The 27,776-nt window shown below is 40.3% G+C and overlaps 1 protein-coding gene across 3 annotated transcripts; it reads right to left on the bottom strand.

Annotated features, from left to right (window-relative positions):
* Positions 1-1,723: 1,723 nt before the first annotated feature.
* ppfibp1b (PPFIA binding protein 1b) lies at positions 1,724-27,357 on the bottom strand. 3 transcript variants are annotated; one of them, XM_083893287.1, is made up of 27 exons: positions 27,225-27,357; positions 18,402-18,483; positions 17,516-17,721; positions 16,694-16,783; positions 16,480-16,593; positions 15,291-15,416; positions 14,424-14,516; positions 13,083-13,200; positions 12,090-12,134; positions 10,586-10,647; positions 10,419-10,503; positions 9,436-9,575; positions 8,925-9,022; positions 8,741-8,801; positions 8,374-8,551; positions 7,969-8,001; positions 6,313-6,454; positions 5,949-6,080; positions 5,603-5,753; positions 5,398-5,509; positions 4,702-4,790; positions 4,295-4,417; positions 4,081-4,206; positions 3,807-3,995; positions 3,198-3,362; positions 2,838-2,903; positions 1,724-2,749 (listed from the first exon to the last, which is right to left on the bottom strand). In XM_083893287.1, the coding sequence occupies exons 2-27, from the start codon at positions 18,463-18,465 to the stop codon at positions 2,666-2,668; spliced, it is 2,892 nt and encodes a 963-aa protein (XP_083749413.1). In that variant the 5' UTR covers positions 18,466-18,483; positions 27,225-27,357; the 3' UTR covers positions 1,724-2,665. The 3 variants fall into 3 exon arrangements, with proteins under 3 accessions (XP_083749413.1, XP_083749415.1, XP_083749414.1); XM_083893289.1 differs by having other exon boundaries at positions 8,741-8,798; XM_083893288.1 differs by having other exon boundaries at positions 9,436-9,572.
* Positions 27,358-27,776: the final 419 nt, after the last annotated feature.

Here is a 27,776-nt window from a genome sequence, read left to right as displayed (position 1 = left end):
TTTCATTTCAAAGCCACCAGGGGGCGCTTTGTGTCCACTTGATTGATGCATTTCTCCAGAGACTCAGTGGTCATTGCTTTTTCAAGTTGCTATATACATATATATATATATATGTATATGTATCATACGGGAATCTTTGATATTAAACTTTTTAATTGTCAAATTGACTTGTATGCCCATTTTTTTATGGAAAATGTGAGTGTGTAACTGCATCCTATTACTGATAAATAGAAGAAAATATTGGATGTTTGTATTTTTCTTCATAAAATCATTATTCCTTCAGCAAGAAAATAACTTTATTTGACTATTTGGAGAAGTAGTTGGAAAATAGTCAAATAAGACTATTTTCCAACGTTTTATACACTAACCATTCAGTCCTTAATTAAAGTGTGTAACTTTTCAATAATAAACATGTTAAACCATCGTGGACTCCATTTCTCAATATAGTGGTGTTTTTTGTTTTCGTGTCTGTGGTGACACAAGCTGTTGCGTTGTAGGTCAAAGGTGATGGAGGGAAGGCAGGCAGGAGGGTACTTTAGGTTAAGGAGTTAACCTTGGTTCTCTGAAACATGAGTCATGTAGTGACATACAGAATAGAATGTAGAAAGATGAGCACTGGAATATGGAGCTACAGTCGTCCATTCAGGAAAGGTGTGGGGTTAGTCCTGGGTGGCAGCAACACAACACGTGTTTTGACAACAGATGTTTGACTCTGGAGCTTTAATTTAATCTGTGAAACACCTACACTGAAGACATGAAAACACATGGAAGGATTATAGACATTTACACACATCACATCAAAATAACACGACACAGATTGAGAGATATATATATATATTATTCATATATATATATATATATATATATTTATATATATATATATATATATATATGTATGTATATATATATATATATGTATGTATATATATATAGACATACACTCAGCAAAAATATAAAGGAAAACTTGTAGTTATTGTTATGTGACAAAACAGAGTAACTATCCCAAAATAACAGTACAACTTTACCAATAAAGTGGCTTTAATTTGCGAGCATTAGGATCAATTTCAAAACAAAAGTCCTGGAGTAACGGCAGGAAGAGCACAATGGGGGTCGATGAGCCAAGTTCACAAACTTCAATAACGTGTGTGTCCACCATTAGCCTCACGCAGAGCGCTACACGGGCGACGCATGGACATCACCAGGTTGTCGATCGTGGCCTGGAATCATCGTGGAATTATTCAGTTGTGTTGCCTCAGCTGTAACACTCAACCCAGCACTCAGCATGCCAATGGCACAATCCAAAAGTCCACATTTTGGTGTGGCCTTTTATTGAGCAGACCATAAGTAGTGTCTGTGTACTGGTTACGCATATTGACAACCACTCTGTCATGCTCCATGACTCTGGTGAGTTGAAATACGCAAGCTGAGCTTGTAGTCAATAGGAGTGGCCGAGTGACACTGGACTACTGGGTTTGAGCAAAACAAATCATTCCATAAACAAATGCATCAGGAATCTGAGCAAATGTCATGACATTCTAGTTTTGTTCACCATTTCAAGTTTGTGCGTTTATATTTTTGTTGAGTATACATATACATATATGGAGTTCAGCGATGATATCAATGCAGTAGAATACAACTGTCATTAACTGGTTTTATTCCTGTGTAAAGTCAATAATTCACACCTGTTCACAGACATGTTGCTTAAGTCTTTAATATTTGGGGATAAATGTTTGCCCTTTCAGAATTGAGGGGAATTTAGCAACTTTTCCATAGAAAAGGCCCAAGTGATTTAAATTACTTTATTGGTCCTAAACATTAAAAACAATAGTAAAAAAAAGAAAAGAGAACACACTTTATCTTCTTAGGTATGGCCACACGCTCCATTACATCATCTTATATAACAAATGTAAAAATGCAACAACTCTATTTCCAAAAATAACTGCAAGTTATCAGGTTTCCATTAAAATCTATGGTTCTAACAAAATAAGACACTCATACACTGTATAATTGTGTTGGAGTTCAATACCATGCAATGATATTCTTTAGGTTTTGTACTGTATGATATGTATTGGTGCAAATGCATGCAGAGTATTACGGATGAGTAGTGAGAACCTGGTTAGTCTCCAGAATAGGATACGATATTAGACACATCAATGAATTAGCAGGGTTTAGTTCTGTAGAAAACATAGCAGCTGTCTCAGTTATTACTTTACACTATTTTCCCAATATTTCTACAGTCAGAAATCAATTTATATATATATATTAAATCTATGTCGGCATATTCTAGATGTCATCTTTCTGCTGGTTGACACTTCAGTTCTGTCATAAAAAGAAAGATGCCAGTTCGTAACCCAGTACAAAATGATCTCCAGAAACCAGCTGGCAGGCAAACTGTGGTGTTGCCTTTAGTGTTCCCTCTGTCATCCGACGACAGTAATGAGACAAAGTTCAGGAGGAATAGTGGCTACTGGACTGAAGGCTGTCATGACACCATCGTTCAAAACAGAAACTAGAAAGACACTAATACTTTTGGCTCATCTCTTTGAATGCAACGCTAAAAAGGCTAAAATGTGGGCGCGTTCTCGAGTTGAAACGTGTCTAGTGGTCAGAGTTGGCACAGAGTTTCATTCACAGCAGGACCAGGTCTCAAGGTGCCCGATGCGTCTCATGCGTTTGAGTCCTCATCTGTTACGCTGGGGTTGGGTGAATTTGAAATCTCTTTGAAGAACTCATCATCTTTCAGCATGCTCTGGTAAATGTAAAAACAAGGAAAAGAAATATGAGCTTCACATCCAAATTGTAATATATATGATATCAATGAGTGAGAAGATTCTCACAGTCAGGTTTTGAATGCCCTCAGAGAAAGCTCCAATCTGTCTGACAGTTCCCTCAGAGTCCTCCATCTGTGAGAAGAGAAGCATCTTATCACACAGTCGATCAATTCTCCACCAATCATATAGTTTCCCAAAGTGTGAATACACTCTACACCGTTCCCAACCACAGGACAAAACTATACAGTTGCATAGTTATATATCATAAACTTGTCTCACAAGCTTAAAGTTTTTTGTTGTTTAAAAAAAACAACAAAAAAAACTTGCATCATCCAATAATTTCTTAAACATTTCTTCAAAATCCATTCTTAAGTGTTTGAATTATGCTGCTCAAAGTCAGAAAGGCCAAACGTATTGTTCACTCACCTGCTGGAGTCTGTCAAGTTCATCCTCATAGATTTGGAGCTCAAAGCCTTTCTGGAAGCTTCTGCCCTTTGGCATTTCCACATCCATTGGACACACATACTCCTCATTCTCATCTTGCCTCTTCTTCCTCAGACTGCCGAAGCTGCCAAACGGCAGTTTCTTTGGCTGGTGTGAAAAAGGAGAGAACAGAGAGACCCTGTTTGTGGCCGTTTGTCTCAACAAGACGTCAAGCTTTGTACCAGAATAGAATGTGGGTGTTGAATTGTCTCCTCGTCCATGGGATATTTACACTGATCGAAAAGGAGTAATATTTTTTTGATCTGTCATGGGTGGAGCTAGGACAGAGTGCAGAAGAATGGAATAGTAGGGGCTGGTTGTTTTGGTACTTTTCATAATGGAAATGCACAAAAACCTGCTCCATATTGTGCACATGACTTTAGTTTTTAGCATTTCCAGTTATAGTATATCGTGTGAGGTTAAGAGACAGTCACTGTATCATAATCTTGAATGGAAAAACTGATTTAACCATTTTGAAGTCTAATGACAAATCTTGTTGGGAGTTTCACCAGATTTAGAAGAATAACACCTTCTCTCAGGCACTTGTGTTACCTTGACTTTGGTGGTGGCAGTGAGCAGGGTGTAGTCTGGGTTTTCAAGACACTCCTGTTTGAGCTGCTGAGCCTCTGAACCGATGAGCAGGTTGAAATGTGTGGCAAGGTGGCGACGCAGCAGAGTTTTGTTCGGGGGGATGTTCAACAGCAACGCCATGGTCTCCACATTGAACCGTGGCTCCAGAACCTGAGGTGTGGGGAGATTTATGAGTGGATGCATTTGGGAGAGGCAGCATTTAAAAAAAAAAAGACCAAACACAAGGCTTCCTCACCATTAAACCCCCGTGCACACCACTACCTCTCAGGTTGGGTGCATATTCAGCGAGGTCCGCCGACCGCAGCCACTCCATCACCCTGTGGTTGGTCCACTGAGAGATTTCTGCTGGAGAAATGTTGTTCTACAGACAGACAGCACAGAAAAAGGATGAGCACATTATGCATAACGAATATCACATGCAACATCAGGAGAACATGGTGCTACAAAACCTCGTCTGATGGCCTACGACGTAAGCAGTTGGGCTCGTAGCTGTTGAGTCGAAGCACTTGTATAGCTCTCTTGATACTGAGGTGATGCAGGACACTTCCCACCTTCAGAGAAAGCAGGTCATCCTAATGGACAAAGGAAGACATCGCTGATATTGTAAAATCTCAACAATAGAAGCAAAGTTCTGATCAAATTGTGTCTATCATTACATAACATTAACATAAACGTCACTTTGTTTCAGCCAGAGGCTTCATCTTTGTCAGAAATATCACAGAGAGTGAGAACAGGCCGTCTCCACTACAGCTACAGCTCTGTGATAATCCTAATGTGAGGCGGCACTAGTTGTCAGACCCACTTATTTGCAGGCTCTGTGGAGGACGCGCACATACAGTATCTTATCAACACTCACCACTGTCATGTAATGCAACATGCGGCCATCCACTCTGCCCTCATCAAACTGAGTCTTGTACTGAGGAAGACCAATGTCATCAAGCCACCCTGGGAGGAAGAGGAGGGAGTTGACAATTTTAAGACAAACTGATAAAAATGAAAGGGCAAAAATCATCAAGTTTTACATGGATGTGGCTGGGAGAATCACTTCCACTATCACTGGTAAACTAATAAAATGTGCGCGCACATAAGTAGAATATGTTTGCTGCTTTTTTGCAGCTTAGTTTAAAACCCAGTTCATCTCCCATACCAAAGTCCATTGAGGAAATCATCAAGCAAACATGATATGCTAGTGTTGATGAGGGCAGCAGCAGATTTGCAACTCCTGTATGCACCGTCATTAAAGTTGCTGATTTTCTCAATGGACGCTGGTGAAGTTTCAGTTTCTGGCCAGAAATGGCTGTCAACCAGCCAAAATAAAGAGCAGCAAACATATTTGTAGTGTTTTCAAAATTAAGTTTTATTAGCGAGCCTTTCGTTAGGTGGCTGAAATCAAATTTTCCTTCTGTCCAAGCATGCAGTCATGTTATCAGTGAGACTGAGCTCAGGTGAATCATGGACACTACGGTGCGATAAGGGCAGATAATATATAAATATTTCATACAACCACACTTTAAAAACCTGAGTTCATTACTAAGTGGCAGGGAGTACTCACTTGTCACCCAGTGGTAGTCCAGCTTTCCCTTACTCTCCTCCTCTTCTGAGCCTAGGGCCTGGAGAGCCAGCTGCAGCTTCTTCCTGTGCAGTGGGTGTTTGATGCCAAGCTCCTAAATCACCCACACAGACAACAAGTAAGGACTATGTATCCCAGAGAAATACACAGTACAATACATCTTCAAGAATCTTCTACTACATCTCACCCTCTCCAGGTCCTGTTGTGAGGCCTGTAGCAGCGTCTGTCCAGAGGAGATCCACACACGAGACATGTTCACATAAAGACCAAGACCCTGCTCCTGGAGCCAGTCACACACCTGATCCTTAGACCAGCGTGCAAAGGGAGCATCGACATCACTAAGACAAACACAATAGAAAGAGAATTAAAAAAAAAAAGACACACAGACACACCTTTGAGTACAAAAAATGATCCCATGTTTGTTGTCTTGTGAGAAAATCTCTGCACTGTACCTAAATGTCACTGCACACCAGATTCAACACAAAGAAACCACATTCTGAGGCTCATTATTCAGGCTGAAAGCACAGACTTACTTGGTGACTCGTTGGAGGTCACGTGACCAACCCAGTCTGGGTCCTGCTGTGGCTCGCACACCACCCCGCTTGAACTCACCCTCTGGTAGGTTGTCGTCCAGGGTGAATGTGGTAGACTGACTTCTTTTCAGCCTTAAAAACATACCATTAAAGTCTTAATATTATGAAATTCTTACAAGAATTATACAAAAATCCACAGTAAATTAATCATTTGAATTATGTTCAGCTGATATGATTTACTTCTATCCTTAGGAATTTTAATTGTTTAACCATGTTTTTTTTAATTGTTATTTTATATTAGTTAATTCATAAATTCTCCTACAAGGCAAGATATTCCAATATTCTCATTTCCTTTCCTACTTACTTCCCAAAGAGTTTCATAATTCCCTTGGATTTTTTCCTGCCCTCTGGGGTTGTAGGAAGTGTGTGGGTGCTGTCGCTGTTAGCCGACCTCTGCGGCAGACCAGCCAAATCCAGGTGGTCGGTGCCCTGTCGTTCGGTCTCGGCTACACAAACACATTCCCACAGAACATCATCAGTGTGAGAAACACAAACACAAACACGCACACACGCATGCATGCAGAAAACACAATAATCCTAGAGCTAGACAGATGGAGAGGTCATAGCTGCGGGCATCATCACTTCTAGCCAGAGGTGGAAAGTAAACAAATACATTTACTCAAGTTACCGTATTGAATACTTTTTTTTGTGTATTTTGTATTTTTTAAGTCCAATTTAAAATCAGGATTTTGTATTTTACTTGAGTACGTATTGACTCAAGTATTGTACTTAGTTACTTTATAAATCCTATCCGTTACTGAGTAAAAATAAACATTCAGCACAATGAAGACCTACAGGGGGAAAATATACACCAGAACGATGTGATTATCACCAGCACTGGCGCGTGAACATAGAGGATGCGCGCCAAAAGTGACATCATATCCTGTGTTGCACCGGGCATGAGCTCCAAAATAGTTTAGGATTTCTGACCTTGTCATATTTCTACTACCCTCACACCCCACGCAAAGTAACTAAGTAACTTTTACTTAAAGTACATTTCAAATGAACTACTTTTACTTCTACTTGAGTAATATTTTATCAAAGTATTGGTACTTTTACTTGAGTACAATATTTTAGTACTTTTTCCACCTCTGCTTCTAGCACATGCATTTAGACATGACCAATGTCAGACTCAAGACCTTTGCACCTCAGACAACTTTTTTACGTGTGATTTATTCATGTTTTTTGGACCTGTATCCGGTAAATGTAAGCTTTCACATCAGCAACATATTTTCAATGAGGCACACAACTTTTTTTGCCCTTTTTTTAAAGTTTAGCTTCCAGCTGGGACTGTTTCCAAACAAACTGTTCCTACCTCAAATGCTCAATCCTAGTCTGTCCTGAAGCTTTTATGATAAATCTCTTCTTCATTTTTGACTGAAACCATGTATTTCTCTTCTCCTTTTTATTCAGTAAAATTACAGCACAGGTTATGGTTTTTTTTTTGATGTGAAAGGTGTATTTCCCACCCTCTTTTTAAATTTGATTCGCTTAATTGTGATGTTTGATGTCAATAGTGAGAGTTCTTCGAAAAATCATCTTAAAATGAATCGCAATTCCGTGCTGTTGATGTGCAAAGAGCTTCAGAATGTAATAATGTTTTATTTCATTAGAAGTAAAGGAATCTAATTAGTTCTATATTTACTATATTACTATAGTTCTATACAGGTTTGAGTTTGGGGAAGGGAGAATGTAAACAAAGTACATGCAGGCAGACAGGCAAATCATCAACAGAGACAACACACGGGCTGGATGTTGGGACAGCCAACAATTGTGCAACAGTGGATAGCGACGAGGGTGTGGTTGTTAAAGTACTGCATCTACTGAAATGTGAGAGGATGTCAGCGGATTGAGTTAAAAAAAAAAAAGGAACAGATGAACAAATATATGGGGAAAACCAGCAGTTCCGTTTGCTTGTAAAGCTCAAGAAACCTACAATGACCTGTGGTCAATACTGTACCTAGCATAGGCGCACTCGCACTCCGGCTGCGGTCTTCATGTGTTAAAAAGCAACACACGACAGTGTCCAACAGGAAAAGAACAAGACAAGAGGGCAGACATTATGATTGAAATAACAGGGACTGGGAAGGTGGAAGGAAAACACAAACATACATGTCATTGGTTCACACAGCGCGGAGGGCAACGCAAAAAAAGACTTCCATAATTAAATGGGGACCACAGTTTGTGTGGGCTGCAAATTACGGTCCATATAGTACACTCCACGGGTGTGGCTGTGGAAAATAAAATGCTGTGCATGGTGGAAGAAAAATCTTTCAAGAAAATGTCACTCTATAAATCTATATGTCAGTTGCAAACTGACATGGAGAGATTACTTTTTATGCAGGATTATGAGCTCTGCTCTTACCAAGGTTAGGAGAGCTGCCGGTTTTCTTGCCCCCACGGATCTTGAAAAAACCTTTTCCGAAAGATGAACGAGCCTTTCTTGAGCCAAAGGGTTCATCGTCTGTGGTGGCGGCAGGTAAAGTGGCAGAGGGGTTCAAAGGTGGCTTTGCACTCCGCTTACTGACTTCCTCACTTGTGTTCTGAAAGAAACAAAACAAAATACTCATCTACAGCAGCAGTTTTTAGACATTATGTGCTGGACTTTGAGTTAAATCTAATGAGACAAAGAGAATTTAATTAAGCAACAACTCCACACTAAAACGTAGCAATATTAACCGGATATACTTGGTTTAATAATGGACTTTTCCTAATTACTTTTACTATTTTACCTTTTCATTATTGCTCCTGTCCAGATATTCCTGGCTGCTCATCTTTGTGGTATCCTGGCTGCTGAAATAACAAAACCATAACAATAACTTTTCATTATTAATTTGTAAATATAGATAGTGGTTTTATAAAAGTAAAAAAACACTCCAGCATCAGCTTAGATGTAGCGCTGCAGTCTACATTTACCTTTCCACATCTGTTGGTGTGGACTCAGACACTTGTTCTGGGTCTGATGGGCTTGGTGAAGGTGAAGAATTTAAACTCATTCCATTGAGAATTTCCAGCTAGAATGATAAAAAAAAAAAAAAAAGTCGCTTTACCATTAAGTAATAACTTACACTGCACACATAGATTTATCAAGTGCACAGCAGACTAAAATGGCATGCTTCAGGAGACTTTATCTGATTAATTGCACATCAAGCTGTCAAACACTCTCAAAAGTGTGAAATTATAGGAACTGAATAACATTTTACTGCCACTTTAGAGTTTAATGACAGTTGAAGCTGCTTGAAAGCAAAACATTACAACAGATAATTAATCATACAACAGGAAAATAACATTAACAAAACAAAACCAAAAAAAATTTAAACAAAGCTTACATTTCATATTCTACACTTTTATATATTCAACTCAAACCATTTCTTTTTTATGTTTGCGATCATGATTTTGACACCAGATCACATGACGCCATACAAACCTCATCTGGGCTTTTCCTTTTCAGTCGTTGAACATCTGTTTCGTCAGTTTTTTCTGGCTCCACAGGCGGTAGGATGGTCGACAGAAATGAGAGGGACACATCACCATGACTCTCAATGTATTCGTTATCTTTGGCTTCTTCTGGAGTAGAGAATAAGGATGTAAGTGAAACCACTGACTTTTATAGGATATTACTAAATATTTTACACACGCTCAAAAGTAGAACCAGAAAATTTTGGAAATCAATCTTTTATAGAATACTAAATTTAAAATCTATTTTCTAATATCTCCAGTTTCAACATTTACATTGCAGCTCATCAATCTTACAGTCGTTCATAATTACAACATGCCATTGGTTTAGAAACAGATTTCAATACCCATCCCCACACAAACAACAGAGTTACATAAACCAGTGCAACAGCAGACATTCAGCTCGGAGAAAAACAAATACACCCAAAGGAAAACAAGCAGACGAACAAAGGGTTGTTGTTTCACAGTCGACTTCAGTTTCAAATTGGAGAGCATCCTTTTAAGGCTGTTATATTTAGTACAGTTTAGTGGCAGATAGTGAATATAGCACACATAAGAATGTCTAAGTGTACAATCGCTTTAAAATGAAAACTGTTCGACTATTCTAGCTTTAAAGTAAGCATTTTATATATAGTTTAGGCAAAGGCCTTGCTTCAGGGATGCCCCCATCTTACACCGCAGCAGCCTGAACAGACAAACCAGCCAGAGTGTGCTCCTCAAACAAAGATTAACAAAGATTCTGGTTGGTGAAGGCCACCCTAGTTTGTTGATGGGAAAGGGAGGGGGTGAGCGTAGGATTGTTTGTTACAATCTGCAGTCTCACCTTTAGATGTCACCGATTGTTATACACTGGACGTTAATCACACCAATAAGGGCTCTGATCTACAAATGTCCTTATTCTTAAGCACAGTCTTATGTAACGTACTATGGTGCATGTATCTGGAGAAGTTTCACCTTTTTTCCCTTGCACCAACATCACCATGTCTTGAACTTTCTTGTACCGTACCAACGACTGCTTTAATTCCTCAATCTTACGATCCTGCAAATGACATGAAAAGCACAGTGTGTGAAGGTTGGTCGCCTGGTGTTACACAAAGTTTATCACAACTTGTCAAACGTACCTTCTCTTCATTGGCTGCCATTAAAGATTCAACTGCCTTTTTCATTCTCTGCACTTCCACATCTAATCAGGACAGAAAATGCATTAGATACTGTTGCACTAACGAAGCTTTAATATTTGGAGATGGACAATAAGCCTGAATATACAGACGATATAAAGCATTCAGATCAAACTGGGTGCACTACTACTGGAATTAAATTCCAGCAAAACCACAATCACAAGTTTAGAAGAATATTTCAAAAATAATATTTTTTCAGAACACACACTCTGCACACAGTCAACCCTCCACATTAAAAGGTCCCATAATATTTTGAAAAGTGACATTTCTATCTTTTTGGTTTATTCTAAAGTCCTGGACCCGTCTGTACATTCAAAACAAACCACCAGGGCCCCTTCCATTTTTTATTTATTAGTAGCACTTAATATACTTACTATAATATACTTAATATAACAATATACTAATAGTATGGTAATTTGTAATAGGAACCAATTATAGTAATATCTTATTTCTTAAGGAATAAATGTGTTTGGTGTAAGGGAATATACATTTAATCTTTATAATATGGTAATTATCAAATATTTCCATGTGAAAATATTACACTTATGAGAGCTGTCACAACCTGTCTCAAAGGATGAACAAAATATGTGGAGCTCATGTGTGTGTACAGACAGAGAGAAAGGCAGACAGAGGCAGGAAAGAGGCCTATCTCATTATTATCATTGTTGTAAACAAGAGCTGGGAATTGCATTAAAAATAAATAAAGATTACCATACTATTACTATTTTGTTAGTGTACAGTAACAGCTGTTACCCCTTCATTAATCGGTAGTGGCTCACCACAATATGCCTTTTAATGTTGAGTGTGGACTGATAAACTGCCCACTTGTGAACAAATCACAACACATGTTAAATGAAGGAGGACACAGAGTGTGCAATCAGTAAAAAACTAAAACGAAAGTGTTCCACTTATGTAAAAGGTCACTGATGGACGAAGGCACAAATAAGATGACAACTTGCTTACAAAGTGACTGCCATACAACACTGACCATGACACTGACATTACAGGTTAGCAGGGTACACATCGGTTGTTGGTGTGAGCAGTTGAAGGTGTAGAGGAGTTTAAGGACAGATATTAAGGGGAAGAGATGATTATTATAGGACATAAGGTAGGAGGATGAGTAAGCAGCCTCAACAGTTACGACAAACACAATTCATTCCTCATTCCTAGTGAAAACAGAAAAGCAGACATTCCCTGTTGCTGTTCCCGATTGGACACAAACAACAAACTAATAAGGGCTTTGGACAACCTTGGGATTTGTTCTGCAAAATCAGAAAAACAACAGTTTAACAGAGGGTTGGTGTTCTGTGGTCAGTTATCGGCACTCCAGTGGGTTATAATGGACAAGCAGAGTTCAGATGGCTCATGCTCGTTCATGCAAACAGGAGTTGAGATGGGTGCAGTAATTAAGTGCAATGATAAACACAAACATAAAAACCCCCCTTACGTTTTTCTTTCAGCCTCTTTCTAAGAGTTTCATCTGGATGAGAGACTAAACAGGACAAAGGGTTATGAAACAGAAACTGGTTGGTTGCAAATTCTGAATTAGCCTAATGCTAATACACAGATATTACCACTTAGTCATATTAAAGCTGCTGTCAGCAATACCATTGTTTGGCTAACATCCTGTCCATTACTGTTGTTAGTATTATCCTCCCCTCTCCATCAATCTCATGAACATGTTTGGTGGTGGTGGCTCACAGAAAGGGCCACCTCTTTATTGATAATGTGTTTTGAGATACTAGAGAATGTTTATCCTTGATTTACTAACAGATCCCTGAAACTGAGAGACCCATGTCACTGAGCAAAGACTGAAGGGCCCCCTTCAGACCTGGTATTAACATCAGGCTTGAAAGACTTGATTGTATGTAGACACTGCTAAGTACGACTGGTCACACTTGGCATTAACAAGTGTTCTGAATACATCCCTGTTCGACTTTCACACGTTCGTTATGCAAATACACACGTCATTTCATGAGTGACTGTACTGATGTCAACTACTCATGTGGAAAGTGGCACTACTCACACTGCTGTAACATAAATGGTGATGAACAGTATACTGTAGGGGTGACATAATATAAATCAACATCTGGGTGCCAATTAGTATAAAATACTGTAAAACTGTTATGTGTCAGGACATCTGCTGAGGATGCAGTCTCTACTGCATCTTGATGACAGATGCAGCTAACAATGTGGCCACATACATCCTTAAACTATCTCCGGATGTGGTTTTTGTGACCACGGGATATGATCATTCAAAACACAGGTTTATACTAGATCTGTACGGATCAGTGACAGCTTTCAGAATAAGATAACTATTTATCACTGATTTTGACTCAAGTATTTTATTGACAGCAGCTTTAACATAAAGCTGAATATGATAGTCAACGCCATGCATGTCTATGTTTCGAGAGGCTTGAGACTCAACCGGCTTGCCCACCTCTGTCTGAGAGATCTGCACTGCTCAAGGCCATGGCTTTGAAGCCCGTCTCATCTTGTAGTCTCCTCATCTCTCCATCTTTGCCCTCCAGCTGCCTCCTCAGCACGTTTAGTTCCTCCTGTCCAACAGAAGACAACAGTGAGGAGATTTCCTTCACGGATGCCACCTCCCCCTGCAGCATACCCCCACACTACAAACAACAAACCACAACACAAGGTTCACAGATGATGACACAGGCCAGGGTAGATGAGAGCAAAGGTAATGATAATAAAAAACACTGATGCAGGAATCATGCATGGAGACAAATTAAATAATTCATTATGGAGATTAGGATAAGAATAGTTGGAGGCATGAAAGTAAAGAGGGATAAAAGGTAAAGTTCAAGTAAGTAAAGCATAATAGTGAAGCACTGTACTGGTATTGCTGAAGAAGTGATATACATCTACATATGGCCACATTTAACACTGCATTTTAGTGTAGAGTGACATATGACACCATTTGCCTCAAAGGGCAAAGGAAGCTGATCTGTACCAAGTGGAAGGAGGTTTCCTCTAAACATAAAAACAGAACAGGAGCCAAAGGGAGAGGTCAAAACCATAATCATATGGCAAGCACGACAGTCTCCCTGAGAAAAGCAAACCTTCATTGCCTGAAGTTTGTGCTCCTTCCTCTGTTTCTCATACTGCATCTGGCCCATTTTGATTTTCAGGCTAGAAAGTTTGGCCATTAGCGACTACAGTAGAGACAACCCAAGTAAGAAAGAGAAAATAGGAATGCAAGAAAGAAATAGAAAAGTGTTAACTCGAAAAAACACAGACAAAGGTCTGTTACACTGTGTTTAGCAATTGAAAAAGTGCAGTTGCTCCACAAGTTTGACTCAAGATATAACCAGCAACATCCTCACAAATCATGAGGTCATAACAATCTTTGAAAACTAAAAGCCTAAAAAACAGCCAATACACTTTCTGAACACAAACAGTTAATTCATTATTTTGATGAGAGCCATAAAGGTAGCTGTTATCAGCAGGAAACAATGAGATGATGTCATGTCTTTTTGACCCAATACTGATGAACAGCAGATGTGCACAAGAGCTACAATAATACAGAGAGGATATCACAATGGCATGACTTATTTTTCTCCTCATCAGGATATGGATTTACATGATATGAAAGAAAAGCCATCTCATAGTGAGGAGATTAAATAACAAATTGGCAAAGCACATCAAATTAATTTCAGTGGTTTGTTTAGCTGGAGAATATGTCCCCTATAGATAAATAAACAACCTAAAAAAGAATGATATTATTGAAAGGTTGTTTCATATAATCACTGTGACAACTTACCTTTGTGGATTTAAGTTTCTTTTCATACAGTAGCTTTTCACTCTCCATATCTGTCAATCTGTACCGCAGTTCATTAATTTCAAGAATCAGATCCTGGGGAGAAAAAAATCCATGTCACAGAAAGGTAAAAAATAAAACATTAGGCGACCCCTGTGAGTGCTGAGTCCTGTGTTATATAAAAGCAGAATATGTAGTTTAAAATGTAAACTAATCTACAAATTAGAAGGGACTGAATTTCTAGGAAAGAAAAGTCTTCAAAGCAGCAACAGTGACACAATTCCAGGAAACCTCATGTGAAGAAGAACTGATTTATGTTCCGTTCAGTAAAACATAGACATTACGTTGTTGTGCCAGAGGGGAAAGAAGACACTTAGATTATGTATTTCAACGTTTTCAATTATCATGTGAGAGAAGAACTCTGTGGAATACAATTCTATATAGAAACTTAAATCAAGCAAATAGCATCTATAATAAAAAACTCTCTCTGTTTTTGCTGAAAACACAGCTGCTTTGAGACCGACAGTAAAATTAAAGGTCCCTCTCACACACAGGTGTCAGACAACAAGAATAAGTGTTTGATGTCTGTGTGTGTATAAACTCTTGAGGACCTTTCCTGTCATCAACACTGACCCTGTCAGGTCCAGTAGTCCTCGTGGAGAACAAAACCTGGTCCTAATGAGGCAGAAACTCTTTTCTAAGGAACTGGTTAAGTTTAAGAATAGATTTGAATTGTGGTTATGTGACTGGTTTGTTTCAGTTGTTTAGCTGATATTCAGCTGTGCAAATGTACGTGTGTGTATCCTTAGATGAGAGAAGATGGAAATTGGCAGACGAGGATTCCTGTCCTTAAGAATAATGTTCATATACCTCACTGTCTCTAAATCTGTCATCAAAGTCCACTCTCTCCTTGGTATTAAACTTCAGCTTCAGGTTGGACAGTTCAGATATCAGTTCAAGCTTCTGGTTTTCCAGTGAAGTTCTGCACAGAAGTTCCTACAATGAAGAATGGCAACTGTTATAGACAAACCTTTTTGGGAGCAGACATAACACTGGTAACATGGGTATTTGCTTTGGTAGATATTTACAATAGTAACAGTGAAGGTCACAATAACATCTCCAAAGGTCACTGGCAAGGACTGTATGTATGTTTGTCCTACAACAGCATGGTGACGATGGGGCTGATTTCCATAAAAATTAAGGCTTAGTCAGTGCTTTGTGGTAAAGACAGATATTAACGCTCCCATAGAGTGGTCCTACATAAATATGTGAGTTATGGAGGTCTACTTACATACATCAACTTGTTTTTATGGTCAAAAACCTCCTAGTTTCTGTAAATGAGATGATAGAAATCTCTCCTTACTGAAGCTCTCGTCAGTCGCACTGTTTCAGACTGAAACCTCACCCCCAGAAAACAGACTGTGTTGTGATTGGCCAGCCAGCGTAAAGCCTTCCCAACTGTCTTGTGATTGGCCAATACCTGGATGTGACGTAATCAGCACACCAGCTCTCAGAAGCGAAGCTCCCCCTCTGGAACGGTGGATGCACTGCTACTCATTATCAAAACACTGTTTTAACAGTGTTTAAAAATAGCTTCGCCACGACTCCCCGGAATTGGACACAGAGTCAGAAGACACTGTCGCACGTGAAACACCTCCACAATGGACGTGCTTCTTCTGCGGTTCAATGTACGCAACCGGATGTGCCCAGGCTAGTGCCCGGAGCAGGACGATCTGCTGCTGTTTACGTAACCAGAATGGGTTTTTTTCAGAGATCTCTCTGAGCCCGAGATTACAATACAACACAGCGTTCTCAGCAGTGGCTGAACTGCTTGTTTGAAATCTTCATGGCTTCATAAACGAGGTAATGGCGCAGATACACACCAAAAAAACAATTGGTACTTCCATTCTAGGTCCACTTTTAACAGTATATATTTGCCATCGTAATCTCAATAGCTGACAATAAACACAAGATGATTCCTCTGTTATTACAACAACAGAGGAACTCATGTACAAAGATTTCAACAAAAACAATTTGTTCCGAGAAAACAAACACACACCTGCTGCAGCATCTCCTCAGTGGCGTTGAGTTTCTCCCTGTGCTCGTCCAAACACAAATCCAGGTCACGAATCTTCTCTCCCTGAGCTTCCACCTGGTCTGTCAGCACACTCACCTTCATGAAACCAAGCCATTACTCAGGTTTTAAAAACACACATGAATAGGTCTATGGGTATAAAATGAGATTTTATTTTTGGATTATGCTGGATGGGTACCTGAAGCACCAGAGATTCCTTATCACTTTCTAGTCTGGTAAGTCTTTCTTGATAGTGGTCACCACTATTCAGAGAGATGTGCCCATTGGACTGCAGGAACAAAGAGTCATAGAATGTTATTATAGGTGAAGACATGGGTAATCAGTGTTTTGAAGTTCACTCATTAAAAAAAAGGTTTGGTGTCTGGTAATGATCTCAGTGTGGTTGACTGGTTGTCCTGATTTAATCCAACAAACCCTTACATGGTTGAGATTAAAAATTCAGTCTGTTACAGCATTACACATAAACTCTGGCATTTATCTGGCCTGCAGCCCATCACTCTCCCAAACACCACTCTGGTTCCCAAGAGTACAAAATGTTTCTTACAGCACACTGACTGTGACATTGACAACACCAGCATTTTATCTCGTATTCCCAGGAAATTCAGCACAAAACAGAAAGCCATGTTTTTATTTAGCAAACGTCTTTTTGTCTACTCGGGGAAACAGGATTGTTTGCCCCTGTTGTGTGCAGTCATGGGACTTTTAGTACAACACTCTGAATGAGCCTAATCAGCAGCAAACCAGTGATGAAATTTTTTGGAGCCATTGGACCATTACATACAAAACCTCTTCCTCTAATACACTTTTTTAAATATGTTAACATGAACTGCTTTTAAAAAACTATCCTTTATGGAGCCCAGCCACAAGGAACTGACCCGAGACAACACTGTTCTAATGAAGACAGAAATTAAACTCAATATGACATGAAATGTGTATTTTAAATGAGCAATCTCCTCATTTTTGACAGTAACTTTACTAAATCCTTTTACAAGGTTCTCACCAGGTGACCATGGAGCCACTCCACCAGACTATCAGCTGTGGAGTCGGGGATCTGGCAGCGCAGATTCTCCCTTTCCTCAGTGTCCATCATCTCCAGGACACTTCTCAGGTCTTCCAGAAGGTGAAGTGCCCGCAGGCTGCCCATGAAAGGGGATGTGGGTGACTGGCAGTCAAATAAGCCATTGGAGTAGTCCAGAGCCTTGGATCCTGAGGTAAAAACACAGGCGAAAAGTAAAGGAAAGCACTAAAATGCAAAGAATGACAGCAACCTCACCAAATAATTATTTAAAAAAGTCTTACACACTTAACTCCTGATATTAATAGCACATAGAGCATAGTCCATACTGATTAAATCTCACAGTAAAAATTCCGTGCACCATTAAGTAGTTTCTAGTGACATCTAGAGGAGAGGCTGAAATTTACAACGCAGTAGTGCACCTCTGCTCACCCCCTCCCTTCCCTGAGCACTACGGTGGCCTCCACCGATCAAATGCCGTCCTCGTCATCTGTGGCTGTATCAACAGATGAGGTTCCCATATGAAGACATGTTTGTAAGTTTTACTTGTGTATATTATTGTTATATACCTTTCAACAAACAGCCGATATGAGGGCAGATTAAACGCTAAATGCCACAAAGAGACCTCCAGAAATCACGCGATGGCTATCTAAAATGTCCGTTATGAAATGAACCATAAAACAACACGAGATAATCTGTTATCAGTGTTGACTCAACCTCAGCCAGTCAGTGGCTGTGACCATCTGTGCTTCAGAATATAACACATACTTTCTTGCTTTAGGCTTCTAACACAGCTAAGAAAACAACAGAATCACACCATGACTAAATTACAAATGTTATGTTGGTGCTTAGCGTTTTAGGAGATGCTTACCTGCTATAATGCCATCCATCTGCTCCAGGGCTGCTGCCAACATGTCGCTGGCATCGGACATCATCTTCACTCACTGATGAACCTAAAGGGAGAGAAGTAAAATATTTATTAAAAATAAAAAAAATAAAAATAAATCAATCAATACATCAATAATGCATAGCTGGATTCTAAAATTTTTGTCTTATTTATTGTACTGGTCTGCCAAAAAAAAACAACTAATGTCTGTAGTAGACTTAAGGCCACATTATACTTCTCCGACTACGTAATGCGTTATCCGACTGCGTCACCACGGAGACGCCTCGAGCCTTTATACTTCTGCGTCATGGTGACGGACACGCGCTGCAATATCCCGCCCGCAAGGTTGTTGTGCTTCTGGCTACAGTGATCAATGGTGTCCGAGAGTGAAAGACTGTTGTTGTTGAAATAGTTGCCGTTTGTCACTTTTCTGTGTGACGGAACGCAGTTTTAAGATAATTTGAGGCGAGAAATTGGCCATTTAGAGTCTAAACATGTGCTGTGTGTGTTAAGATATGACGTATTTATCGTTTGGCAGCGGCGTTATCGGCGGGGATCAGCTCCGCGTCTGTGGACGCTCAGTGCACACTGTGAGCCGGCACAGAGCAGCTTCGCTCAGCCTGTCCTGAGGACCAATCGCAGCTCTTGCCATCTCCGTTGTCCCTTGACGGAGTGACGGACACTTAAAAAATATTTTGTGCAGTCGGAGACGACGTAGAGGCTCTTCGACAGTCTCTGCGCAGAGCACTTTACGCAGGAGTATAAATTGGGCTTTACAGTCAAGACCGCTTGAACCGAGACCAGGACAATACCAAGACCAGAGGGTATCAAGACCAAGACAAGACCAAGACAAGACCAGACAGACGTATCCAGACTAGGGATGGGAATTTCACAAATTTTTAGAGTCGATTGTCGAGGTCCACGTGTCAAATTTTTTGTCGACTTTTTTTTTTTTTACAGCAGCAGCAACAGCAGTAATGCGGGGGTGGAAATTATTCTACAGTGTACTACTTCATTTTAGGCTCAAAACATGGCTGTAATGTCCATTATTGACCATCAGAACAGCGATAATAAAAATGAGGGGCAAAAAAAAGGAAAAAAAGCAGACTCTCCGCTGGAACCCGTGTGTCGCCACTCGCCAGACGGCTCAGGTTTTTGAACCTGCGCTCGTTACGTGTCCACCAGAGTGAAGTACAGTGATCCTGACTGGGTGAAATGCCGTCTTCATTTGTGTAGCGCTTGTGTTATGTCACTCACCCCCGTCCTAAACTTAAGCGCAACCTCGTTCGCAATGCACACACACACACACACACACACACGCTTGGACAACATTATTTTCTCCTCTTACTACAGCGCACCTTTTCCGTGCGGAACCCCTCCTACTTGTTTCCCCTCGGGACATGCACACGGATGCACACACAGCGACAACACAGCTACCACAAAAGAGTGCGAGAATTTGTGTTTTTCAATTTTATTTTTAGGCCATATTGCCCAGCCCTATCTGAGTGTAGTAACTGTTTTTGGCCACATTCTTACATAAGGCGCCTTTAAAATTTAATGATTATATTAATAATAACTTACCCTAAAAAAACTTATTCAGTTCTGCCTCACTGGAAACCAGGTTTCAGTCTCCATGAGGACTACTGGGCCTAACAAGGGCAGTGTTTATACCAGTAAATGTCCTAAAGAGGTAACACATACATGTACACAGACACAGACAGACACACCTTTTCATTTAATTAGTCACTAGAGTGTCCAACAGTGGGACATCAGACCATTTTCAAACTTTATAGAAACCACCCACAGGCCATATAACAGACTGTTATTTCAGCATTCCTGTGGTCACATTTTCCATTATGTGTAAAATGAGAGAGCACTAAAACGTAAGAATCATCACAGTGCACAGTAGACTGTGTAGAGATGAGAGGAACTAGCATGCCATCAGTCAGCTCCAAAGTTACTCAGTGGTTTCTCAATGAGGGTAAAAATACTTCCCTCAGGCTGCCTGTCCTGCAGTAAGTGCATGTCCCACTTGAATAAATGGGAATAGCAGACAAGACATTCGGTGGGGGGTGGGGTAGGGCACAATAGTACAGATTCTAACAGTTATTTGCACAAGGCAGGGTGGTGTTAGAAGGAGGAGGAAATGTAACACCCACAGAAAACTAAAAACTGTGCAATTTTTAGTATCAGCAGCGGAAGAGAACAAGACAAATCTATAGTCTGTGTTCTCATTTCTTCACTAAAATTATAAAGATTTGAACTAGATTTGATTTTTTTCAATGAAATGTCAGCAACGTGGTAAAATAAATATATATTCACAATCAATATCAAACAGCCTCATTGTCATTGTGAATGGCAAACCGTAGTATAAAGCAGCTTTGAGTGGTCATCAAGCCTAGAAAAGTGCTATATAAATACAAATCATTTACCATTTTACTTTTCCCAACAGACTGGCATTTTTAATTCAGGACAGAGCTTCTCTGTTGTGACCAGATTTATTTATCCATCCATGCTGCAGTGGATCCACAGGGAATAAACAAATTAGGCAGAAGACCAACTACAGAAAACATACAACACTCAGATGACACATGCAAGAGCAGAATTATTGAATAGGAGGTATCTACACAGACATAGTCTGTGTGCTGTGATCACTCAAAAAGGAATGAAAGCATGCAGGGCCTCAAAAACCTGAGTCAGATTTTGTCTCGCATCAGAAACACCATTCACAAAGCATATCTCAAACACATCAGGCCAAGACCAGACATGCTGCTCAGAAACCTGCTGCACGTGTCACTAAAAGTGTTAATGCTTGTGTACAGAAAAGATGCTGTCTGTCTCTGAGCTCGTCTGTCGCTTCATCCTGGATCCAGTGGACACAGAGTCCAGCACAAAGAACACTTAATTACAGAGAAGTGTGCTGTCCTCTAATGCGGGGATGTCTCCGTGGTATGCCAGTCATATGTAAACAAAAGCGTGTTTTCTCGGCACCAGATCATCTGCTTTACTAAACTAAGATTTTAGATAGTGTCAAAAATGCCCAATATATTTTTCCTGGAACCTACAACAAAGTACAAAAACAAATTCTCATACATAAGTCAGTGTTTGACATTGTGCTTAAAATGGTAAATAAACTACTTCTTCATCACTGGACTTCCTTAGTAGTCTTTTCAGCGCCATTTTAAAAAAATATATAAATTAAAATTTCCAACCATCAAAAGGAGACAAGCACCACAAAGTCTCTTTCTGTCTTTCCTTCTATAAGCACCACTTACAGAGTGTAAGACACACAGAGAAGGGTATTGTTCAGTGTTGTGTCTGTCATGAACGATCCGTTCGAAAGAACAGATCTTTTGAGTGAACGAACTGACTGGGATCACTTCATGAACTGATTCGTTCCTTTCTTAGTTCAGTTGAGCTCAGCAGCGAGCATGGCGGCCGGGAGTGGAACTGCCACGTTCTGTGAATCACTCATGAAGTCGTTCGCCGGCGCCATCACTCACTCGTGAATCTTCGGCAAACGACACCAGCCAACGTGCACCGAGCGGGGAGGGACCAGTAAGAAGAACTGTCTGCTGCTCTCACTCACTCCCGGATGAGGCGATTCATTCGCGCTGTCACTCACTGACTCACTCATGATTTGAGTACGTACTGAAACACAGAGAACTGTCACAGAGGAGGACGTGAATCACGTTCGCAGCTCGCAGATTCACCTCCTCAGCGAAATGAGAATGACAATTGAAATGGATGACAATTTGGCGTCCTTCTCCAAGCTAACGGCTAATGTTGAGTCAAGCTACGGCACTTGAAAACAAGCGCGTAAAAAAAGAAAAACGGGACGTACTGACACAAACTGAACCATGGCTGAGGACGTGAATCTCGTTCGCGAAAAACCGACACACAGAGAACTGGTGAACTGTGGGCTGAGGAGGTGAATCCTGTTCACACTGTCACTCACTCACTGACCCATGAACGTACTGCACTCAGGGAGGACGTGAGTCACGTAGCATGGCACTGGGGTCCTGCTCAGCACTGAATGATTCGGTGAATGAATCCTTTGAACGAATCATTGAACCGATTCTAGGGATTCAGTACACTCAAATGGACTGCCGACCCCATTACTAATTGTTCATAGTATCAGGGTATTTTGACTAAAATTCACTAGAGGACAAAGCAAAGCTACAGTATGCATAACATTTGCAGCAACACCTGCCAGTCTGCTGCCAAACATTAAAAAAAAAGAAAAGAAAAAGTGCAATTGTAAAAACAATCTTGTCCTCTGGTGAAAACAGTCATGAAATGCATGGTGACACGCAGAGAAAGGCCACTATAATGGCCTTTCAAATCCATCAGCTTTGGTCCCTTCAGGCGGGAAGAACTGATATAATCCATCCTCACTAGAGAGACATGCTTGAGCACTCTTGTACACACAGGAAATAGAAAACAAAATAGAAGCCTCAAAGCCACTTGTCTCTAAGGGAAAAAATGTTTACAAGGATCTGGCTTTCACTGTTTCCGAGACCAGTTTCATTGGTGGTTAAAAAAAGCTTAGGGGGAAAGGAATTTTCACTACATCACACAGCACTTAACGGTTGCATTTTTATATCCAGGTTACAAAGCTAAATCTGTGACAGTTTAAGGGGCTATGAGGTGAGCGAGCTCCATGTCTCACCACATAATGACACTTTCCATGTTGTGAGTCATACATGCCTTGACCTAGTCTTTACCTACACACAGTGTTTCCATGAAAAAAGGTTCATTCTAGCTCACACAACTCATCCTGTTTCACCTCACAGACTGGGTCAGACTACTCAACAGCACTAGAAACAGAATGGTTAAGTTTTGCTTTAGGCATCATGAACTCTAGACAAACACAAGATGCTTACTATTGTACAATGAGCAAATTGTCTGCTAAAAAGCAATCTCATGGCTAATGTTACAGTCTCTAAATTTGAGGGTGCATGAAATGAAGTAATGTGGCCGAGCGTGTACACACACATTCATCAGCTGCCTGCATGGCACCACTCTGGAATAACCTGTGGCTATTTCCAACTTGGGAAAGCAGGCAGTATACCCTGACACTAACTTTATAAATACCAAACACTGACGTGTATTTTATAACAAAATATAAAGCCGTCTTTTTCCCTATGTTCAGTTCAATGGGTGATGTTGTGCTTCCTTCTACACTGGGCTGGTATGAATCTTCAATAGATTTGTGGTATCGACTGTGTGTATCAAACTTCCTCTGTATCACCTTATGTCAATAAGGTGTAATTTTTCTGTCATATTTTGGTTCCTAATGAGATCATCCCATTAGTAGGGCCCTATGATTTCCGTGTTAACGGAATCGCGGACGGAATCGCGGAATTGGCCAATAAAAACGGAATCTAATGTTAAACGCGGAATATCGCGGAAATTGACATAATGTGACTGAAATGCTGTCATCGTGAGGAGAAGGAACGTTTGTCTGGAGAAATGTTCCGGGGAACGCTCATTCGTGGCACCACCCGTGCATCTCCTCACAAACACTCACCCGGCCAGGGTTTCCCCCAGTGCGTGTTGCTTGTTTATTTACTTTATATACACTTTTTTTTTCTAAACCGCGGAACAAGTGCGCATGTAACCGGCGAGCGTCCCCTTGTCCAGGTGCCGATTGTAACCCAAGTCACACCATCAAATACGCGATTATTACGGTTATATTGTTATTGTCAATAAAGATGTTATATTTAGGAATGCACCGATAATTCGGCGGCCGAAACACGGCGAGTAAACTGTGGAACATCACCTGTTAAATGCTGGAAAGTCTCTGCGCAAAAGTGAAACTTATGAACTCCCCGCGACTTTCACTTCACAGCAGAGAACATTCTCTCTCTTTGAACAGTTAACTAAAGACATCGGCTCATCTGATGCATCTGTTATTCCCTTAATTGCAGAGTTGTAGGGGTAATAATGCGTGTAGAGAAATGATCCAGTTGGATACGGAGAAGCGCACGGCGCAGGAGAGGGAGAACAGTACAGCGCAGGGGCGGTGCGCAGAAATCCGTCTGCATCAGATGAGGGGCACTACCATTTTTTTTTTTATGTTTATTATTTTACTTTTAAATGTGACCAGCATTGCATGGCTTGTTTTAAGATTCACTGGCATTTATTTAATTAGGATTTAACTTAAGTCAAAACAATTGAACAATTGAGAAGTCAGTGGATTCAAGAAGAAAGTTGCATTTCAGTGGACATTTTATTCACTGACACAACAAGCACACATTCTATGGTGGTAAAGTAAGTATAAAAGGTAAAAAAAAACAGAATAAAAAAAAATAAAACGGAATTGGGGAAAAAATAAAACGGATTTCATAGGGCCCTACATTAGCGTCAGTGAGCCAATAAGCATGCCGCACGCTGTTTGTGATTTAAAGTTCTCACAGTGGGCTATCAGGGAGTTACAACCAGAGACGGGGGCTAATTTCCCAAGTGGAAGATGGAGCTGCAGATATACAGTGCACAAATATGAGAGAAGAAAGATGTTCTGTTTAACTTAAAGAAGACCACCAGGCCAGCAAAAACTTTGTTACTGTAATGTGTTATGTTTTATTGAAAGCAGATTATAAAATTGCTTCGATGTGATAAAATGGAATACAAAATTATTGACATTTTCCTGTCTGTAAGAAATGTGAAATCAATTTGTGTTGGACAGCAAATATAAATACTTTCCATATTGCGCACTTCTGCACTGCTTGTAGTTTTAATTGTTTTATACATTATTGCATTTGTTATGATACAGTTGTTGTTCATTTAAAAAGTAATAATGGTTGCTTTTTGAGGGACTGCAGCCTAACTTGAACTAGCACTCTTCTGATGTAAATTCAATGTATTTGCAGCAGTAAAGACTGAGCTGCAGATAACAGACGCTTCAGACGTTTCCCTAAAATCTGAGTAATTATTAACATGGTGAAGGAAAGCCCAAGTGTTAAAATCACAGAGACAGATATTTAAAATGCCACACCTCAAGATTGCCATGAAGTCTCCAGAACATAGGGAGGATGAATGAATGAAGCCAAAACTAGTATGAACACATGGTGAATCGCTGTGGTGTCTGGTTTGCAGACAATACTGTTGTTATCGAGAGCATTTGAAAAAGGGAAAGTAAATACTTTTAAAAGGTCAAGTGGAGGGCAACACAACTGCTGATCAGATTTCATGGATTACAAACAACACTCAAAAACATTGGCCCTTTCTCAATATCCATACTCACGTACGTGAACAGAGAGTACGGTTCTCATACCCAGAAGTGTTCTCGCTCCACCCATTTTACCAAGTATGCATCGGGTGGTGACTTCTTGTATCACAGAATGCATTGTCGCACTGTCATTGTATTTTTATTTAAATATAATATGGACACTATACATATTTGTGTGTGTGTGTGTGTGTGTGTGTGTGTGTGTGTGTGTGTGTGTGTGTGTGTGTGTGTGTGTGTGTGTGTGTGTGTGTGTGTGTGTGTGTGTGTACTACTCTACACTGCTGTAATGTATCCATTGTCCACACTGCACTGTAAAAATTAAGTTACATTTTTTAAATGTGAAAATAATAACATATATGCATTTATTACAATTATTTTCATTTATCAACAATCTATAGGTGGCAGTAATGATGTTAAACAGTTGAACAAGGAAGTACCGTATACTGCTGTTTCAATAGAAGAGATCGTACTTATAGTACGTATACTATACTAAGTATGCATACTCCTGTACTTGGCGAGTATTATCTCCAGTTGTACTTCTCAAGTATGCAAGTATGTACTCGAGTACTGAGAACTGACTCAAAGCCACTTGACCTCCCTAGTTAACAGTGGATACTATTTGCATTGGGTGTGTTACCAAAATAATTGCCAATCGCATGTGCACATTATCTTAAAAAATAATGAAAAAATGGTAACAAATCTTACTAAGGTTAGAAAAAAATATATATGTATAATATATATGAAAAATAATATTATATATCATGAGTGAATGACCGGAACATTCAGGCTCCCCCCTTAGGGTAAGTTATTATTCACGTGGAATATTGACGATTTTCCTCATTCACAATTACACTGAAATTGGAAATTCTCCACTATCAACACACTGTGAGCGCTTTCCAACGTGGTGTGTAATAAAATCATATAACTCCTCTCCTCGCGATGTGATCACAGTATAGTTACTATCCGTGTCACCTGAAGGCAACACTGGAGCAGCTGAAATGTCGTGAGTGAATGCAAATGAGTCAGTGAGAAAAGTGGTGTCCTCGGGCACTGGGAGTGACTTTCCTCGGTGTGTGTGTGTGTGTGTGTGTGTATGTGTGTGTGTGTGTGTGTGTGTGTGTCATAAACTAATGTTAGACTGACTTTCTCGCGTCAGAAACTTTTTAAGAGGCATAAATCTGACCCACTGTTCTACCCTCGCTATGAAGAATAGTATTATTTCAACATTCCATTCCAACTAAGACTACTGTCAACAGAAATGAGACGTTTACGGCGTTTTGCACAAAAGCTTTTCTTGTCGTGCAAGGGTCCACAAACGTGAGAAAATGTGAAATTAAAGTACCAGTGACTTGGTGTTGATGCTCGAACCCCCTGAACGCATCACGTTAGGGAAACGGCGTTTTGGAGTCCGTAACATGGTAAAAAGTAAACCTTAAACACGACTACGTGTACGTTCTACCACACGAGCCACAACGGCCGTTTGTTTCCAGGCAGTGTGTTAGCAACTCTTAGCAAAAACTCGAGTTAGTGGAAATAATAAATCACAGCGAAAACACACAAACTAAGTCACTTACCCAAACTCTGCTCAGAGAACTGAGGATATTTCCGTTAGCTCGTTCGGTTCACGGTTTAAAACAACTCCACCGTACTCGGTTGGTAAACTTCTCGGTGCCCACCAGTGTCGCCCCCCGTCCGTCCACATCTACGCCATCCAAGTGACAGAGTTGCTGAAAAACGTGTGACGTCACGGCAGGAAAAATCCTGCCCCGCTGCAGCACTAGTGGAGTCGGAGCTCTGGTGCGTTCACTGGACCGTTGAAATGGTAGGAGATAGCAGTTTTATGATGGACAACACTGTCCTTCCTAACAATAGTTCACAACAATGCGCAAGACGCTTGAAAAAACAAAGGCTTTCCCGACTTGTATGTTTTATCAGAGTTACAGCGGTCCACTGTAACCGCTTCTCATTCAGGCACAACTTTTGCCGACATTATTCCTGCTTAAGTCAGAAACACAGGCACCTCTTTGTTGTGTTTTCACGGAAACATGGAAAGCAGCGTATTCTTCAAAGTCTGGGAGTTGCCAGCGTGTCAGCTTCAAAATGAGCAAAGGCGACATCTAGTGGTG

The sequence above is a fragment of the Microchirus variegatus genome (genome assembly GCF_963457635.1).
Source record: "Microchirus variegatus genome assembly, chromosome: 8".
Lineage (NCBI taxonomy): Eukaryota > Metazoa > Chordata > Actinopteri > Pleuronectiformes > Soleidae > Microchirus > Microchirus variegatus.
This window is presented reverse-complemented; position numbering and strand designations above follow the sequence as displayed.